This window comes from Tetrao urogallus, assembly GCF_951394365.1.
Source record: "Tetrao urogallus genome assembly, chromosome: 1".
Taxonomy (NCBI): Eukaryota; Metazoa; Chordata; class Aves; order Galliformes; family Phasianidae; genus Tetrao; species Tetrao urogallus.
This window is the reverse complement of record NC_136813.1, coordinates 120,307,391-120,328,149: the sequence shown is the minus strand read 5'-3', so window position 1 is coordinate 120,328,149 and position 20,759 is coordinate 120,307,391. Positions and strand designations below refer to the sequence as shown.

Below are 20,759 nucleotides of genomic sequence, written 5' to 3'. Positions count from 1 at the left end.
CTCCTTACTTGCCTGTCAATTCTGAACAGCTTGTAACTGTCAATAGCCACTCTACGGTCATGGGCATCATCCCACCAGGTTTCAATGATGGCAACTATACCGTGGTTTTCTAGTAGCACAGCCGCTTCCAGCTCCTCTGTTTATTTTCCAAGCTGCATGCATTGGTGTAGAGGCACTTCAGCTGGGCAGCTAGTCTTGTCACTTCCTTAAAGAACAACTCTTTTATTCCTTTTAAATATTTCCCCATTGCCCTTTCCTATTTCCCCCAGCAGCTTCATCATCTTAAGGCTTATGTGCTGCAGTGTTGCCAGCAACTCTCAAGGCAATGGATCCTTTAAAAATAAAGCAATCATATAAAAATAACTTTAAAAAATATTATGTATATTGTGGAAATGTGTATTTTATATAGATAAGCAGATATAATGCATTGTAAATCAAGACCATAGTATTTTTGAACCATATATCTGTATGTGACTGTAAGGCTTGCTCCAAAAGTAATGATTTCTATTTTATTATGTTGACCCACAATGTCACAGGGGGATGTTGATGGTATGGCAGTAGAGGATGAACCTTTCTACCAATATTCTGTTGAATTTTGTTGCCATGAAACAAATACCAGCAGAGAAATAGTCTGATAAAGTGTTGTCTGACATGGGAGTATGTCTGAAGCAAAGATGTAGAGTTCGAATTTCTTCATACAGAAAAGAACCCATTGACATTCAGTGATGCTTGATGAATGTTTATGGAGACCAAACAGTGGACATGAGTGCAGTGAGGTGGTAGATGGTGCATTTTAGCAGTAGCAACAATGACATGAAAGACAAGCCATGTCCCAGATGACCATGCACTGTTGTCACATTACAAAACGAAGAATGTCTCTATCACCTATTCCATGCAAATCAGTAGATTATGACCATGGAACTGTGTATGGAGCTGAATATCAGCTTCAGTGCACTGGAAACAATGACAGTATTGGAATAGATATAAGTTTGCACCAGGTGGGCCCCACAAATGCTCACACAGGAACAGAAATAGCTCAAGATGCAGCCTTTAGTAGGTAAAATGATGTGCACTGTCTTTTGGGAAAGTAAGAAGGAGATTCTTCTGAATTTCCAGGAACCCTGAAAAACCATCAATTCTACTCACTTTACTGTGATTATGACTAAGCTGAAGGCTCGAATATCCAGAATCAGGCCTGGGACAATCATCCTCTTGCAATAAAATAATGCCAGGCTCAGTGCTGATTTGAAGACATGGGAGCATATTGGCAATCTTGTCTGGACTGTCCTACCCCACCTACCATATGATCTGGATTTAGCTCCTGACTTCCATTTGTGCTCACCAATGAAAGATGGACTGCAGGGGCAACATTTTATTAGCAGGTGAGAAACAGTGGATCACATCCATTGGTGCAGATTTTTACAAGTGTGCCATACATAGCTAATGATGGTGACTATGTTGAAAAATAGTTTCGTAGCTGATAATTTGCTTTATCAAATAGTGTCATTGTGCTCTTTGTATCTGTTGTAATTTCCATGGAAATAAATAGGAGGCAATACTTTCAGAGTTTTCCATGTATTTTGTACTACATGTATTTTGAAATGTACCTGCAGATTTTTAAGTGCCCTTAAACTGGAGCCAAAAAACATATGCTGCCATTGTAATATCAAAATACCATGCTTTGTAGGAAACTGTGGTAGAATACAGCACCATTTATTTCTCACTATTACATTTGATCCAAATGTAACCCATTGAAATACTTTTGTTTGTAACAAGAATTTTAAGTTTGAAGCCAGATGCCACTCTAATTGTGTTATGGGAACTTATGTTTTAAATTATTTGTTCTACTGCATGAGAAATCTCCACTAAAACAAACATTGCAAACATATCATAAAAAAAAAAAAACAAAAAAAACCCCAAAAAAAACAAAAAAAAAAAACCAGCCACAAAGCTGCATTTCCAAACCCTTGTGAACTTTTCAAGTTGAACTATGATCCAGTTTGGAGCATTGGCTCATAACTAATATGAAGAGGTACAGATCCTACAGCTTATCTGAACTGAAAATCTGTTTTTGAACATAAATATTTTTTTCCAGGTTTTATTAATTTGTTTCAGCTATACAAATGCCTCTTGTAAAAGGAGCATGGCCAAAAGAACACAGTCAAGGGAGGTTAACCACACCTACTCTGCCTTGGTGAGGCCACATCCGGAGTGCTGTGTCCAGTTCTGGGTTCCCCAGTTCAAGAAAAACAGGGAAGTGCTCGAGAGAGACCAGACAAAGATTACAAAAATAATTAGGGGCCTGGAGCATTTTTCTTATGAGGAAAGGCTAATAGACCTGGGACTGCTGAGACTGAAGAAGAGAAGACTGAGAGGAGATCTTACCAAAATTTCTCATAAATATTTAAAGAGCAAGTGTCAAGAAATGGTGCCACATTTTTTTTTCAGTGATGCTCAAGGACAGAACAAGGGGGGTAAGGGACACAAACTGGAACACACAGGAAATTACTGTGTAACTTGCTGTAGGGAACATGCTTAAGAAAGGGGGTTTACTAGATAATCTCCAGAGGTCTCTTCCAACCCTTGTGTGATTCTTCCCTTCTTCTGCTCAGTGCCCTTTAAAAACTCATATCATTTATTTGTTGCCTCACTACAAACACTGCCCAGTTTATTTCTGGAATTACTTTCCTGCAGCTTTAGTCAGTAGATTCACATCACAGATGAGATGCCAGAATTGATAGCAAGAATGTACAGATGGCATTTCTATCTACAGACAGCAGAGAACTGTTGAGCTATTGAGGTCTAAGAAAGCTCCTTCCCCTTATTCTGTAGAAGGTACAATGGAATCAGAATATCTAATTCTCAGATTTCTTTGAAAATCTCATTTCAAGACATTTACCTTAACACACTCATATTTGAACATGTTATGGTAAGCATACAATCAAATATATTGAGAATTCCATTATTGTATAAGGGACTATTAGTTAACAAAGTACAGATCACAAGTTTTTTACATAAACCTACACAAACAAATGCCAAAATTGCTTTGTACTGCAGAGTACAAAGGCTGGTTTTATCAGTATTCCGTATCATAATATCATGTGACAGGCTGTTGGGTGCAGAAAACACAGTGCACTGTGGAGCGGTGCTTTTTGTTTATTTCTAGCAGTCTCACATGAGTTCTGAGTTTCCAAAGAGAAGATACACCTGATTGTCCAAAGGAAAGATATATGAGGATGTACTGCATTTTCTAGGAACCTTCTGATTCTGAGTGACAGGGGAAGAGCTCTCTGGTCTCTTTCCAGGAGGTAAGGGATGGAGAGCCTGCTGATAAATATTTGGATTAATTTTCTCTCTCTCCTCCTGTTTTATTTTTTGTTTGTTTAGATTTATTACCCTTAATTATTCTGTATTATCTCACATTCCTTTTAATAGATCAGTATCTCCTATCTCAATCAGGTTTTTGATTCTTCCTTCCACCCCACATTCCTCCCCCCCCCTCCACACTTTCTTCCGAGGGTAGGTAGGACTGTCGCATCATTAACTCTTTAAATTGCAACAGTTCCAAAAGTAATGCTTCCTATTTTGCTATGCTAATCCATAATGTAAGAGGCAAATATTGGTAGGAGAGGTTAAACTTTCCAAACAATATTAGGTTGCATTTCTTTTGCCATGCAAGAGATGACAGCAAAGAGATGGTATAACAAAATAGCACCCAATATAGAAGTGCATATGAAGCAAAAGTGTGCAACTGAATTCCTCCATGTGGGAAAAACTGTACCTATTAACATTCATTGGCAATTGCTGAATGTTTATGAAGACCAAACAGGGGATGTTATCACAGTGAGGTGGTGGATGGTGCCTTTCAGTAATGGCAACAGATTTTTTACAAGCATAGAATGGAGGCTCTTCTTCATCACTGGCAAAATGTGTAGCTAATGGTGGTGTGTAAAACAAAGGTGATGATGGAGCCTTTATTTGAGATACAGGCAATATAGAATAAGATGACAAAGAAAGAGGAATTAAGTCACCCCTCCCAGCAACAATTCAGAAAAAGGGTGAGCTCAGGAATGCAGCCCTTCCCCATTCAAACTCTGGCATTTTAGAAGGGGAGGGGCAAACCACTCAGGCTCTGAGTACATACAGTACATTACCAATACTAAGAGGTGGGCTAAGAAGAAATTTCAGCCCCTGTTGGACACTGAGGGCAACACAGTAACCAAGGATCAGGATAAGGCTGAGGTACATAATGCCTTCCTTAGTCTTTAATAGTAAGATTAGTTCCTGCCAGGGCACACAGCCCCTTGCACCGCTAGATAGGGCTGGGGAACAGAATAGGCCCTGCATGATCCACTATGAGATGATTTTGGACCTGCTCCAAAAGCTGGATGCTCACAAGTCCATGGGAACAGGTAGACTGCACCCTAGAGTGCTGAGGGAGTCAGCAGATGTGGTTGCCAAACCACTCTCCATCACTCTTTGTCAGTCCTGGCAAACCAGGGATGTCCCAGTGAACTAGAGTAAATGTAACACCCATCTTCAAAAACAGCCAGAAAGATGATCCTGGTAGCTACAGACCTATAAGTGTCATCTTGGTGTTGGGGAAGGTTATGGAACAGATAATCTCAGGAGCCATCATGGACCAATTAAAGGTCAACCAAGGGATCGGCCCAGTCAGCATGGGCTTATGAATGGTAGACCCTGTTCGACAAACCTGATTTCATTCTATGACAAGGTGACCCACCTAGTGGATGAAGGATATAGCCAACCTGGACTTAAGTAAAGCCTTTGACACTGTCCCCCACAACATCCTCATGGAGGAGATAGCTGTCCATGGTTTGGATGGGCATATACTCTGCTGGATGAAACACTGGCTGGATGGCCAGACTCAAAGATCTGTAAACTGTATGAGTTTCTAAGCCAAGTGTCAGGTCCTGCATTCTGATCAAAACAACCACAGGAAACCCTACAGGCCTGGGGAGGAGTGGCTGGAAAGCTGCCTGATGAAAAGGTACTTTGTTGTACTGATGGATAGTCAGCTGAATAAGAGCCAACAGTGTGCCCAGGTGGCCAAGAAGGCCAAAGGCATCCTGGCTTGTATCAGGAATGGAGTGGTGAGCAGGACTAGGGAAATAATCCTGTCTCCATACTCAGCACTGGTGAGTGCATTTCAGCTGTCATTAAGTAACATTATAAAGTTTTTAAATCCTTTCTCAACTTCATAAGTTCCTCCACAAATAACTTCCACTGAGTTTAGTATTTTGTGCAGATTGAGAGAAGAGCTATTTCTCCTTCCACCTTATTGTTTTTCTGGCTCAGTCTTTCTGTGACTTTTTGGGAATAAAAATCATAAGATAAATAACAATCATAGAATCTTAGAATCGCAAGGTTGGAAACAACCTATAAGATCATGTAGTCCAACCATCTTCTCATTACCACTGCTACCACAAGCTACTAAACCATATCTCGCAGCTCCTCATCCAGACGCCTCTTGAACATTGCCAGAGACAGTGACTCCATGACCTCTCTGGGCAGGCCATTCCAGTGCCTGGACACTCTCTGAAAAATTTTTTCCTCATGTCTAGCCTAAACCTTCTCTGGTACAACTTGCAGCCATTTCCTCGGGTCCTGTTTGTTGCCTGGGAGAAGAGGCCAAACCCCTCCTCATCACATCCTCCCTTCAGGAAGTCGTAGAGTGCAATGAGGTCTCCCCTGAGCCTCCTCTTCTCCAGACTAAACAATCCTAGCTCCCTCAGCCGCTCCTCATAAAGCTTGTGCTCCAAACCAGTTTCATTGCCCTTCTCTGGACACGCTCCAGGGCCTCAATGTCTTTCTTGTAGTGAGGGGCCCAAAACTGAAGGTGCAGCCTCACCAGTGTTGAGTTGAGGGGATGATCACCTCCCTACTCCTGCTGGCCACACTATTTCTAATGCAGGCCAGTATGGCATTGGCCCTCTTGGCCACCTGAGCACACTGTCAGCTCATGTTCAGCTGAGCATCAGGTCCCCCAGGTCCCTTTCTTCTTCACAATCATCTAGCCACTCGTCTCCAAATCTGTGTTACGCTGCATGGGGTTGACACTCAGCCTTGTTGAACCTCATCCCATTCACCTCAGCCCAGCATTCCAGCTTATTTATATCCCTCTGAAGGGCCTCCTTACCCTTAGGCAGATCCACACCACCTCCTAACTTGGTGTCATCTGCAAACTTATTGGGGGGTATGCTCAGTCCCCTCATCTAGGCCATCAATAAAGATATTAAACAAGATGGGCCCCAGTACCGACCCCTGGGGGACACCACTTCTAACGGGTTGCCATCTGGACTTAATTCCATTAATCACTACCCATTGGGCACAGCCCTCTAACCAGTTCCTTAACCAAAGAAGCGTATACCTATCCAGACCACGGGCAGCCAGTTTCCCCAGAAGAAGGCTGTGAGCAATTGTGTCAAAGGCTTTGCTGAAGTCTAGGTAGACTACATCAACAGCCCTTCCCTCATCTACCAGACTGGTCACCCAGTCATAGAAGGAGATGAGGTTGGTCAAGCATGACCTACCTTTCATGCTGTCTGGGCCTGATCCCTGGGCACCATACGTGTGCAGTGTGATCTCACCCAAAATGATTTTCTCCGTTACTTTCCCCGGTACTGAGGTCAGGCTAACAAACCTATAGTTACCCAGATCCTCTTTACGGCCCTTCTTGAAGATGGGAATCACATCAGCAAGCTTCCAACCCTCTCCAGTTAACCAGGAGCCCCAATAGGTGGCTGAGAGGGTCCGAGAGCCCAAGAACCCCACCAACTCCCTCAGCACCCAAGGGTGTAGCCCATCCGGTACCATGGACTTGTGACAGTCCAGATGGAGGAGGAGCTCTCTAATTGTCTTCATCTGAATCGCTGGGGGTATAGTCTGAGTAGCATCCCAGACTTCCAGATCAGGGCATAAAATGCCCAGAGGATAACTGATCTGGCAATTAAAGACAGATGTAAAGAAGGCATTGAGGACCTCAGCCTTCTCCTTATCCTCAGTGGCCACATTCCCTGCTGCATTAAGTATAGGATGAGAATTATCCTTGGCGGTTCTTTTGCTGTTAATATATTTATAAAAGGATTTTTTGTCTTTTACTGCAGTGGCCTACCTGAGTTCTAGTTGGGCTTTCGCCTTCCTAACTTTCTCCCTGCATACCTTAGCTACTTCTTTGTAATCTCCCCAAGTAGCTTGTCCCTTCTTCCAGAGGACATAGACTCTCTTTTTCTACCTGATTCTCAACAGTTCTATTATTCAGCCTACCTTCCTTGTTATTTCATATAACCTCAGTGATAATCCACAGAGTGAATTACAGTTTTCCTTAAGGATTCAATAAATACCTGTTGAAAGTCAAACAGAGAAAGAGAAAAGAAACTTGGGAATTGAAATCCACAAAAAAAAAAAAAAAAAAAAAAAAAAAAGATAAAAATTACTTTACAAGCAGAGGATCTAAACTTAAAATTGTAACTTATCAGGTATGTTTCTAACAAAGACAGACGGCTAAATTTCTCCCCGTACTGAAACAGTATAACAGCATGATTCTTTGAGTAATAATGCCTTCTCTCACTTGCATTTCAATTAGTATGGTCTTTTCTGTCTGTCCATTTGTTATTCCAACTCTATTCCAGGTTCTAAAATTTCATCGATCATATTTACCTTTTCATTCTGGATGACTCTTGGTAAAATAAGGTTCCATCTCTCTACCCAAAACATCTGAAGCAGAACATACCGGGTCCTAGAAACACAATTTCTGAACATTCATGGGAAGCCAGTAGTTTCTATTCTCCATATAATTAGAGTTTCTCAGTATTTCGTTAACCCTTTTTCTCTTGCAAGTAAAAGGGAGTTCTCTCACACATCTTCCTCAACTACATTCTTTATTACACAAACAGAAAAACAGACAAATAAATGCAGAACTTGCACTAGGTTTCACAAATACACATCTAGATACACATCATGATGAGTGCTTTCATAGTATTTCAAAGATTCATGTGATCCATTCTCATGGTTGTAGTATTTTTTTTTCCCCTTTTCCTCTCCCATTTAGTTTTTAACCATACAACTACTTTTCAAGACAATTACCCACCTAACAGTCTAATACTCAATGACATCTATTATTTATGTGGATTTGAGATGTAGAAACATCACAAATCCTCTAAGTCTGTACAGCTGCCAGATTCACATATGCATATAAGCCTTGGGGAGTCTGCTTCCTCAAACTGCTATTGCTAAATGAATCTATTGCATGATTCTTCTGAAGCAAAAGATTTGGCCTAGTGTGTTTAAAGAAATTTTACTGAATTTTTTATAGTCAAGAGCCCACAAAAATTACACAGAACACATTTATTTCAACATAATTTTCACAATGCCCTTCTAAACTCATCAACTCTTATGATCATCTTCATGTTTCAGTTCCATAACTTCCCTTTACCAAGAGACTTTTAATAACAAATAACTTACTCCCATCTGGTCTTAAAACTGTTAAAACTCCTGAACATATTGCCCTTTTCCTTCACACTCTGTTAAGTGATCCCGAGTGTTCCTCAGAGTCCTGTTACTTCCCTCTAGCCTAGCCTGATCAGACATGATTTTCCATGTTCCACCACGATTTTCATCAGTATATCAAAGTCATCTGTAAACACTTCACTGCCTGAAGTGATTAGCACACTGATGAAACACAATGTCAACATCTGTCTTAGAGACAAATTTATCTTCATCTCCATTAATTTAAAGGATAAGAGGTGAACAAATCTGATCTAACTTTTTCATTTCTTCATTTATACCAAGAGAATGACAAAACGATATTCTGGCTTCCTGTTTAAGTAAAATATCAGTTCAAATGTCCATTTTAAGCATTACTACTCACAGGAAGTGATCTCTAGATCAGGTAAAAAATGTGCAGAACAGAACAAGAACAAAAAAACATGTAGAAAATAAGATCTAAGGAAAAAAACTGAAATAGCAGAGGCTAGTTCATAAAAAAAGAGAACAATATGTTGAATTTCGTTGAGGATGGGGTAATCTCTTTATCTTTGCATGAAGGAACAAGTGATAATGAACAAGGAAGTAGGTTTAGGAAAAGCTTAGCAGCAGTAAGAGAAGAATTAGAATCAGTAGTATCAGAACAGATTGCTGAAGGAGGAAGTGAAATCTTCACTTACAGATTTCTTTAAGAACAAATAAGACAAACATCTTTTTATAATGATTTAAATAGAACTGATCCTGTCACACACAAGGGACAGCCCCTCACAATCCTCTCCAGCCTTTTTTTTTTTTAATGGTTCTGCACTCCTAATTCTTCAGCTTGTGTTGAGGTGTGTCTGAAACTCCTTTATTTGTCATAAACAAAGGATTCTTGCTGATCTCATGGTTCCTGTACACAAAACTTCAACACTTCAGAACTCCTAATCACAGGGCTCACAAATCTATAGATCCTTTCACAGCAATTTGCAAATACTGTGTGAAAACTCAGTATTTTGCAGTGTAAGGGATTAACTTGAAATTCAGTAAAATCTTCAGGATTCATCAAGCATACTGAAGAGTAAAGAAGAATTTGCTCTCCTTCTTCTGTTCGTAACGTAATCAATACAAAATCGCTGTTCTCCCAGCTGATAGTATGACATTCCACATAGGACAAACAATAGTTTTTGATTGCTGTTGTACTGAGTTTATATCACACATTAAAATCTGAAATCATTGTCCACTTCGTCATTGAATAGGGTGCAGTAAAAATGTTGAGAAAACAGAGGTAGGTTGTAAAAACCTAATCAAGAGAAGGAATACTTCAGAGGTCTCTCTCTCACACTAAAAATGGTGCTGAAGGCTGCATTTTGGGACAGTGATAGGAGGAACACTAAGGTCTACTTTCTGCTATGTTATTTTTTCATTTTATCCAGTAATTTTTATCTGAAAAACTCTACAATAGTGGAAAATACAAACATACTACAGCATGAGGTTCATCTTAGTTTTCTCATTTATTTGAGCTCTACTTTCAATCTGAGTTGAGCTTAAGAAACAGGGCTGGAAAGTGGCCCTGTTCTAGCTTTGTATGTGGTCTGATATTAAAGGAACTGTTGTGGAACACAACAAGATGTGATCAGATTCCTGGAATGGGAGTTGTAGAACTGCCTTGATCTGATAGAGTTTGAATCCAATTCCTTGAGTCAACAAAGAGAGTAATCAAAAACAAATTATTCTCTGTAGGTACACAGCTTGTTAAAAGTTATAAAAGAAAATCTAATTACCACAGTTTTAAACTACTTCGTATTTTGAACAGCGTGATGCTGAATCTGACTCTATTTCAATGCCATGGCAGGATCTATCAGTATGGCATATGTAATGTAAATACATAGTTACAACATTTAGAAGATATTAAGGGATATTTAGGGCTAGTAGCTCCTCTCTTTTTAGTCAGTTTGAAATTAATCCTCCAATGACATTCAGTAATTTAAACAGGAAGTACACTATGACAAAATAATTCTGATAATATCTGAGAATAAAACTAAAGATGTACTTGGGATGTTGTAAATAATAATAAACTATTATCTCTCACTTTTCAGCCAACTCAGGTACAGTTTGAAGACCTATAAGTTTACTACAAAGTATTTCAAAAATATTCTTGAGTAATCAAACACATTGCTTGCTTTAAAGAGCTCTGAGTACATGAAGCTTAATATGTTTTTAATATGGCATCAGAGAGAGGACAGACCTAGATGCAAATATTACTTATGTTATCTTAACACGTTACAATTGATATCAGAAAACTTTTGTTACGCATAATGAAGTGGCATCTATATGACAAGGTATTAACTTCATTCTGATATCATATTCTGTACAACAGCATATGGCATTTTCAACAAGGAATGAGCTGCTGGCATCTTTCAGTCCTTTTCAACACTGATTGTTAAAATTAGAATGCTAGTACAAATGTGATGATTTCCTGAAGGATACACTGACATTCAAAACTGCGCCAGTTCTAGCACTGAACTGAAGAACGTACATTAGAAAGTATCCTCAGACTGAGAATAATTTGTACAGTAAATTAGCTCAGGGAGAAGAAACTTACTTCTTCCTCCAGTCCAGTCAGATCCCAGAAGTAACTCAGCCTCATCTGTAAACGCTTCCACTGCTCAAGGAACATAGTAGCTTTAAAAAAAAATAAATGGGAGTAATAAATCCACTATTGTGAATGTTTGTGTTTCTTGTAAGCAACATCTGATATTCGAAGCCCATTATACTAGACTCTTAAAAATAAGGAAGATCCCCTTTCCAATTGTAAAAAAGGAACACAGCACAAGTACAGAAAAGAGATTCCGCAGATTGCCCAATGGCACTAGAAAGATGTTGTCAGGAACTGAACCCTGACCTGTTGATATCCACCCCGATAACACCATCTCTCTTAATTATGAGTCACAAAGTATATAATGAAACAAAATTTAGGTCTAAGTATTAATATTAACACTCTAATTATCTGAACAGTCTTTCAGTCAGAAACATAAGAAAGTAGGTGCAGTCTGCTCCTGAAATCAGTCATTGATACATATTATATATCATGTATATTATGACCCATTACTCTATTGATGAAAATAATCTTTATTTGAAATACATCGTTAGGGGATAGTTGAATTGTTTCACACTGTGTAAGCACATGACCTTAGGGTTTTGCCCAAAGGCATGGGCCAGTATTCAGTCTTCTCTTTTTCCTTTTTCATTATTTTGAAATAACAGATCATGTAGTGCTGTCTTGTATTTAGTCTCTTAACCTTCTCATGAATACTGTTTCCTCTAGATACACCTTTGCCTCGCTAGTTGTAATTTACGGACTTTAGGACTTATTAGAAATAGCACTTCTGTTCACTTGTGGATACCTATTTCCAGAAAATTATAGCAACATTCTTCCAGAATATCTAATGTATATAAAAACAATATTAATAAACAACTTTGGACACTGTTTTCTATTTTCTCATAGTTTTTTTCCTCTTTTCAGTTGCTTGAGAGGTTATTTGATCACAGTAGTATTTAAATCACTTTGAATAATGTGTAGATAACACCCCAAGATACAGAAGAATGAAGATTCAGATCTAGCTTCCTTCAGTTGCATCTACATTTGGTGTGAGATACATGATAACAGTGGGAAGAGTTCCACTGCTATTAAAACAATCCGAATCTTACAAAACACCATGCATTCCCACAGTTCACTGTGATCAAATATTTCTACACTAGAATCCTTTAATTATTCTTTAATTATTTAAGAAATAAAAGACAAGATTGTCAGCATACTGGAAGTAAATCCAGGTGCTCAGCAATTAAGTTTCTAGTCTCCCTCTTTTTGGAAGAAATGATACACAAAAGTTATTTTAACTATGTTTTGAAAACTCAAAATATTTTAGATAGCCTAAAAAAATTATTCTGAAAGGTGCAGTTACTCACTGAATTTTTTTCAATTTTTCAAAAAACAGATCTACTTTTAGCTTTGCAAAAATTTGTCTAAACATGCTCACTACAATATGTACTAGCATTTCTGAAATTAGAAATTTTGCATTAATTTACATAAGCAGAAAACCAGTCTCACTTCATGGCAACAGGTAAACTGTGACCTATTATCTGCTAATCTACTCTCCAAATGGTAGCCAAAGAAGGAACATAAGACACAAGTCTGTAAATTCATCTTATTTGTAATCCCTCTAGTACTGATTATGTATTGTTAGGCTTATGTTGAATGATTTTCAGGAAGTGATAAACAAAATCTTTCGATTTATACAGTCTACTCTGTCTTCAAATTCCTAAAAACCTCAATGCTGTTTATGCCCAAACCCAAGATAATAGTCTTTTCTAAAAGAAGCTGTGAAATTTAAATAGAGTTAGAGTAAAGCACATAGCGGAGTTATAGCTGTAGAGCAATATTTGCACAATTTCATATTAAGAATTAGAATTTCCTTCTGTGAAAAATGAATAAGAAGATTTTAAAAATCATTTTACAGTAGCAATTACACCCTTAACTTTCACAGTAAACAAGATCTAGAGTGAATGAAGGCATAGCAACAGCAGTGACACACATGTAAGCACAGTGGTTGAGATGAGGCCAGACAATACTACAATGCATTCATTGCTGTTTATGAAGTGTTTTGACCCCTCAGTGAGGCAGAGTATTTTTGCCACTAAAGAAAAACAAGCTTGCATAAATAATATATTCTAAATACAAAAATAAGAATAATAGTTCCATTGTTCTCAGAATCTAACAAAGTTTTGATAAAATTGTGTCACTAAGTTGTCCTACATGGAAGTGGAAGGGCTTAAATTAAACCCTTATAATTGCATACCCCATGGGAAAAATCCAAATACACTCCAGTCCCAAATGCAGAAGTGCTTAATAGGACTTGCTGCTTCAATAGAAAATGATGGAAAACATGACAAAAGTGAAATCAAACAAGGAAATAGAGGGGAAAAAAGATACAGTTTCCCTACCTGGACTACCCAACTGCTCTTCATTCATTTGAAACCTTTCTGTTGACTAAAGAATGCATTGTAATAATTCCTTTTCCAGTTTCAGCACAGAGATTCTATTACTTGCCTTCTGAGGAAACTTTGCCAACTTTGGAAAACTATATGCATTACACTCATATTATTCTACTCTGTGTACAATGTTCTGCTGCCATGTATCAGCTTTAATTTTAATGAAAAGTCTGTTAAAGACAGAACTGTTTTTCTTTTGTTGTCTCAAAACTTGCTTCGTGAGGCCTTTCTGGTGAGAAGACTCTAAATGAGAGTTGCAAATTATCTGGGGGAACAAGTGGCAGGTGTCACTATGCCACAGTACTTCTGCTTATGATTGTCAAGATAAACAGAAGCAAACTAGCAGTCTTTTTTGGGGGCAGTTTGGAGGAGCTGATAACTGCAAAAGGCAGTAATGCTTATGCATGGCAAGCCAGCAGGGAGTGGAGCCTTTACTATCCATTGGACCAGGTACATCACACTAACAGAGAGAAAAGAAGGAAAAAAACAGAAATGAGGGATAAAAAGCCCTCACTAAACTAAGGACTTCAAGGAAGAACTCCCAAAGAAACCTTTGTTGGAAGATTACCCTAATGGGAAAAAAACCTCTTTGGAAGAATCCCCCTAGGTCTGCTTGCTGCAAACACTCCTGGCTTTTTCCTATCCGCCGCAGTGACTGGCTGAGTTTCTGTGATCAACAAACACACTACAGATCATGCTGGACCTACAGTAGTGACTATCTCTCTTGCTTTCTACAAAGACTCCTTGCTTTTTCTCCCTCTATCCTTTTCTATCATCTGTCTTCCCTTCCCCATATGCCTAATCAACTAGGATTTGTAATAAACTGTTTGGATTAGCACTTCACCCATCATGTCTTTATCTCGCCATCAGTTATACATATATTAAAAGAACCTCCTCTCCCTACCATATATTGGAGTGAGACAGTCCAACAATCTAGCTTTGGTAATTGTACTCACCCCAGAGAGCCATAAAGATGGAGAAGAAGACTGTGGCAGGATTATCAAATAAGTGGCTAGCTCGAGCTGTAGAACATGCAGAGCTGAGGTTCCAATAATCACAGAACTTGTCACAGAGAGGGCACATGGTGAAGGTATTATGCTGGTCACACATTTCCTTACTGTGAATGATATGAGTTCTTAGAGTAAGAAAAGGGTTGTACAATAGTGATACCAAGAAGCAATTCATAGCTATTACAAGATATTTTCAATATGTGGCTTGCTGTAATAGAGAACAAAAGCCCTGCATCTCTTAACACATTGCCAACTTCTGTAATATTAAAATACTGGTACCTTACCAACAGAAAATTAAAAACAGGGTCCAATTTAATAAATCAGTATATATGTTGTTAGTGATTCTGTGAAGACTACAGTAAAGATTGGGATTAACAGTACTAGAAGAAAATAATTAAAACACAATCAAAGTGGAATTTGCCATCTCTGCATTCAGCAGCATGATTTTACATAGATCAGGCTTGAATTAAAGAATTTTGTAGTAGCTGGAATGGAAATTCTATGGGTTCTTATTTCATTTGCCCCCAACAAAACAAATTTTTACATGACAGCACAAAAATCCACATGAAATATCATATTACTTTACGCATTTTTGTCCATATTACTGACCACATCATGCTGCATAAAAGCCAGGTCCAAAATGCAGGCATTTTAGTTGTTCTGTGTCTTGGACATAGTCTATACCTACAATATCATTTGCTAGGAAGATACACTAGGTGGTTATATAAGTGACACAAGCATTGTACACTGTCCAATAGTCTTATTTTTAGGAAAGATGTTATATTTCCCATTTGCTTTGAAATTTGTCTCCATCCTTCATTTTATTTTGAAGGATATTTATAATAACAGTGCACGTTCACCTAAGATAGGGCTTAACACAAATTTTGGTCTGTACTACCACTTACCATAAAGTTCTTAAAGTACACCTAAACAAATATGTTTTAAGAGTATTCAGATACTGTGCCCACAGTGGTTTCAGAAAATGAAGTTCCTTCACTTTTCAGGGTCCTCAACACAATTTCCCCACAGTTACAGAGCTCTTTGGCTGAACAGCTCCTTGTTTTTCTAGTATAGAGTGCTGATCTAATTTTCAAATTTAAATAAAAGTTGTAGATCTTATAAAAACAAGTATTTCACTTCTGCCCTATTTGTTCATTTGCTAAGCAATGTTTCCTTTCCCTCCTTACTCTGCAAGATTGGTTCAGCTACCCTCTGGAAAACATGACATAAGAGACTAACAAATAGAAAAAAAAAAAATTTAAGGTCACTTTAATTTCTAGCCTTATTTACTATGCACTTCCTCAGTACCTACAAATAATTTAAAAATCATTATCATTAATTCTTTCATACACCAAACCTTACTTGACTCTCCTGAATATGCTTTCAATTTTTTCATAAGGTTTATATGTGAAATAACTTCATACCTGCACAGTCTCATTCAAATGAATTGACTCATGAAAACTCAAGTGTCCTTATCCGAGATTGTGACCTACAGTAAAACTTGCATCATTTTCATTGACAGCTGGTAAGTTGCGATAAGATCATCTTCTAAATCAACCACCATTCGATAGTACTTTCTCTATTACTTCAAATAGAAGAGGTATTCAAACTGTACTATCAGTATGTTTTCTATTATATAATTTGAATGGCATACAGCTGTTAGCAGTTGTCATATAGTTAAAATATTGCTCTGTGTTGAAAGGCAGTAGAGGATACTGCAGATATATCTTTGAGACAAATCTCACTTCATTTTTAATGTCACCACAAACTCTCCCACGGACAAACACAGCTCATAATTTGGAAGAAAATCACAGAATCACAGGGTTGGAAGGGACCTCAAGCATCATGAATACAACCTAACTTAAGTGTATTCATCCTTACCTATCAGCAGTAATTTTCTACTGCAGAGTGATTTGCTTTTAAATTTGCCAATTATTTGAATGAATGCAAGAACTACTGCAACAAATGTGACCAACAGCTCTATTAAGCCAGTATGCTGTCTCTACCAAGAGTCAGTCCCAGATAGTGTATTCCCCCCCACACAACACTGTGAAGCAGACTTCACTGCATCAATATTCTTAGAATCATAGAATTCCTGAGTGGAAGGGAATCAAAGGATTGAGTCCAACTCCCAGTCCCCATACAGGACCACCCAGAACTGAAACCTTATGTCTGAGAGAGTTGTTTGAAAAGCTTCTCAAACTTCAGCAGGGTTGATGCCATGACAACTGTCCTGGGGATCCTCTATCAGTGCCTGACCACACTCTCAATTAAGAACATTTTTCTAATACCCAACCTTTTTCTCCTGAGAAAACTCCATGTCCTGATGCTGTCAGCACACAGAAGATACCAGCATCTGTCACCCCGCTCCTCCCATGAGGAAGCTGTAGACAGCCGTGAGGCCTCCCTCAATCTCATCTTCTCTAGGCTGACCAAACCAATGGACCCTTCTCATATGTCTCACTCTCTAGACTCTTGTACCCCTCCTTTAGACACTCTGTAGTAGTTTAATGTCATTCTTTTATTATGGTGCCCAAAACTGCATGTAGTAATCGAGGTGAGGCCTCCCCACTAGTAGAATGAGTTTTGTTATGTATTTGTAGAGGAAATGCTATGTCATGGCTTGAACCAATGATTGAGCACCTGGTAGGAAATTAGGGCCAACCCAGAGGAGCTCAGTTGCAAGAGATGCACCTAACTGACCAGAAGGTGGGGAGCTAGAATCCAGAATCCTTTTAAGGGTTGGTAGTTTTGAGGCAAGGGTATCTCTCTGGAGATTCATGCTTATCTGTGGATCTTACAGTCTTCCTAAAGGAGTTTCTTTCTGCTATTTCTGCACCTAATGCATCACATCTAAGCAGATCCTCAATTGCTGTAGCCTAAGATTTTGCTGCTCTGCCATCTTGTTACTCTTTTTATCGCCTTGCAGTGTTGTATCTGGACACAGAGAGCAACACTAAACCTTTTTTCTAATTGTCAAGATCAATTATATGGATATCTAATCTGCTATAGAATATTCATCTTGTGCAAATAACTTGGTTTTACTATGTCATGAAGTTATCCCTAGATCTAAAACTGTGACAGTGGGGGCATAGGCCTGGGGAAAAGAGCAAACAAACAAACAAAAAAAAAGGAGTACTAGCAGTTTGTGTGCAATCCAGCAGGCCCTGGCCCAGCAGCAAGATGCACTGTGGGCCACGTGCTCCAGGAGAGGGAGAAAAGCAGAGAGCTAGCAGATGGGTCCAACAGAAGAGACACAACAGAAGAGGTGATTTACTAAATCCAACAAAAATCAAACAAAATGAGAGAGAGGAAGATCAGAGCACCCAAATTGCAAGTTCCCATTATAGTGTAAGGGGAGCATGAGCCCTTTTCGACCGCGAGCTGAGCAGGGCCAGGGAGAGAGTCACTGGAGTGCACTCCAGACCTTCACCTATCTTCCTCTGCACCAAGTGCTCCAGGAATGCCACTCCTCCCCTACCATCCGAATATTCAAAATACTCATAAAAGGCAGTAAAGCAAACCATAGCATTAACTCTAACTCCCACTGGTTCACATGTTGTTGTCAGTATTCCACATAAGAACAACAATGCAAAACCACAACATACTAAGATGAACAAAACAGTCCAAGATATGGTATTTTCATTAACTTCTGTGAGTTCTGAACTTTCCCAATAATATATAAATATTCATTCATAGAAAACAATTGGATGGCATAAAAAAGAACTTACAAGTAGTCCAATACTTTGATCATGCTTATTAAAATAATGCTGTGGACTTACTAAATATTTTTACATCAGACTCCACAATACTGAGCAGACAAATGAATGTTAGTCATCCAAATGTCTCATCTACTCAGTGGATGTGTATTTCCAATGCCCAAAGTGTTGTTAATTCTGCATCACTGTAGTTCAGACTTGTTGCTAAAAGCAACTTTTCTCACTAAGACTTACAATAGAAAAAAAGTACATTCATAACTTTCAAGTAATAAAATCTCTTCATAGAGAAGCTTACCTAGGAATGTCGCTCTCAATGGTTATACATCCATAAAGAAATACAATAATCCCAACGACTGAAGATGGAATGAGAAATTCTGTATACAAGCCCAGCCATGCAAAGTAAAGTCCTATTTTTTCCCCAAAATACTTCCTGAAAGAGACAAACAAACATATGCCAAGGGTATCATTTTTTAAATGTATTTTAGTTTCTTAACAATCTCCAAAATTTAAAATAACTGTCAAAAACATGAATGAAAATTCTGTATTTTGAAGTTAGTACCACCAAATGAAGTGAATGATTTGAGTAGTTTAAAGCACTTTGTTAAAGTTAAAGAGAATCCTGTTTCAGTATAACACATACTCAAAATTCTTTTTGCTCGGAAAAAAAAAAAAAACTACCTCTTACATCTTTGAACTGAAGTCAATGAAATACTCCTCACTTCCATCAAAAATAACAGTATTTCATCCAAATGTTTGGCAGAAAATGATGGAAAGGATTCAGTTCTCCAAAAGCACATCCAGGTGAGCCATCATTCTTTGCTTCTGTAAGTCCTCTTAGATTTATTTGGAGACTAATGTGGAAATAAATCTGTAGGAACGTAATGACAGCATCCTCTAATATCTTTATAGAGTAAGAAACTGGAATTTCTATTAAAACAGGAAGGTTTACTTGCATATCTAGTATTTTCTTTTTAGAAAGAATAAATATCTTTGACAAATGAGCAGACCATACAGCTGGTTTGAAAAAAAATTACTCCTGCTCTGAGGAACAGATTATAGTTAATACTGATAAACATGTTGCTACTCAACATCTTCATGACTCATACTGAAAGTAGCAGAGTAAGCACAGATAAAAGTCATTGATCTTTCCAAAATACTGGTAGGAAAGATTACAAACACTAAAAAATACACCAAGAAATTCAGAGAGCTAAAGAACTCGGCAATGACAATATCAATATTAAAATGAGACTAAATTCACATAAAATACATGCTGGTTTGAAACATATCACAAGCTAAAGAATAAGATGGAAGAGTGCTGGTCAGAAGACAATTATGTACACAGGGTATATGATTGCATTTAGCCAAAAAAATACACATTTATGAAGTAAGGGTGGAAAGAACAAAGATTTTTTGATAATATATCTAATTAAAAAAATTGGCAAGACTTGTTCCTTATTTGAGCATGATCCCACTTAGAAACTGACTCTAAATCTCCTGACACTAGGAAAATTTTACCCATTCATTCCTCATTTACCCAATGCATTCCTCATTTAAGTTATTCCTAACAGAAAATGAGATTTTTGAAAGCCTGGGACAAAGGCTGCAGAAATAACTCTATTCTGAGAGAAATTAGTACCAAAAATTCATGCATACGGAGCCTTTCAACATCATAGGTAATGCTGAAGTTTTCTATGCTGAAATATTCTATTTCAGAAACTAACTCTTGTGGCAGGAGCAGACTTGCCCTAAGAGAGGCAGCAAAGCACTAGAACCAAGGAGGAAAGAAATTGGGGTAACATTAAAAGCCTCTACAGTTAAACTTACAGCTCCCAGGAAAGGACAAATGGTTGAAACAATGGATTTTTTTTTCCATCACTACTGTTCCTGCTGCTGTTCTCATACCATCACAACTGCCCGTTCCTAAACTCATACACAGGGAAGAGGGCAGTGTTGTCCTACATGAATGCCTATATTTTATTTGTTCCAGAGAGAGCTTATTACTAAGAGAGGAGATATGCAATCCTAGAAGGGAGAACTAAATAAAAGTACTCAAAGGTGATAAACAGACAGTGTTAATCTTCAGTATGAGAGAACGCTGTAGCTTGGAGAACATGCGCAAAAGCAAGGCAAATTTCATTTCCATGAAAGACATACAGCCATTAGACCTGAAATCCGCAAGGTTGTAATAAGCAACAGTGTGAATTATCAAACAATATCATGACAGAATGACTTCAGTGGCACTAAGGTATCTAGATACATTTCTCAGTGCAAGAAAACAATTTCCACAAGTAGAGCTATCTAATTCATCTCTTGCACAAATGCCTTTTCATACAATCATAGAATCATTTGAGTTGAAAGGGACCTTTAGAAGTCATCTAGTCCACTCTGCAATTAATAGGATCATCTATAGCTGGGTCAAGTTGCTCAGATACGAGTCCAGCCTGATCTTGGATGCCTCCTGGGATGGAGCATTCACCATCTCTCTAGGTAACTG

General features: G+C 38.2%; 1 protein-coding gene across 1 annotated transcript in view; it reads right to left on the bottom strand.

Annotated features, from left to right (window-relative positions):
- The window catches only part of ANO2 (anoctamin 2), a gene marked incomplete at its 3' end in the record, with an annotated part of 170,124 nt that overhangs the window by 78,885 nt on the left and 70,480 nt on the right, over positions 1-20,759 (bottom strand). The window contains exons 9-11 of the mRNA XM_079543930.1: positions 18,561-18,695; positions 14,493-14,653; positions 11,090-11,169 (exon numbers count right to left, since the gene is read on the bottom strand). Of these exons, the coding sequence (XP_079400056.1) occupies positions 11,090-11,169; positions 14,493-14,653; positions 18,561-18,695 (376 nt within the window). The remainder of the gene's footprint in view (positions 1-11,089; positions 11,170-14,492; positions 14,654-18,560; positions 18,696-20,759) is intronic.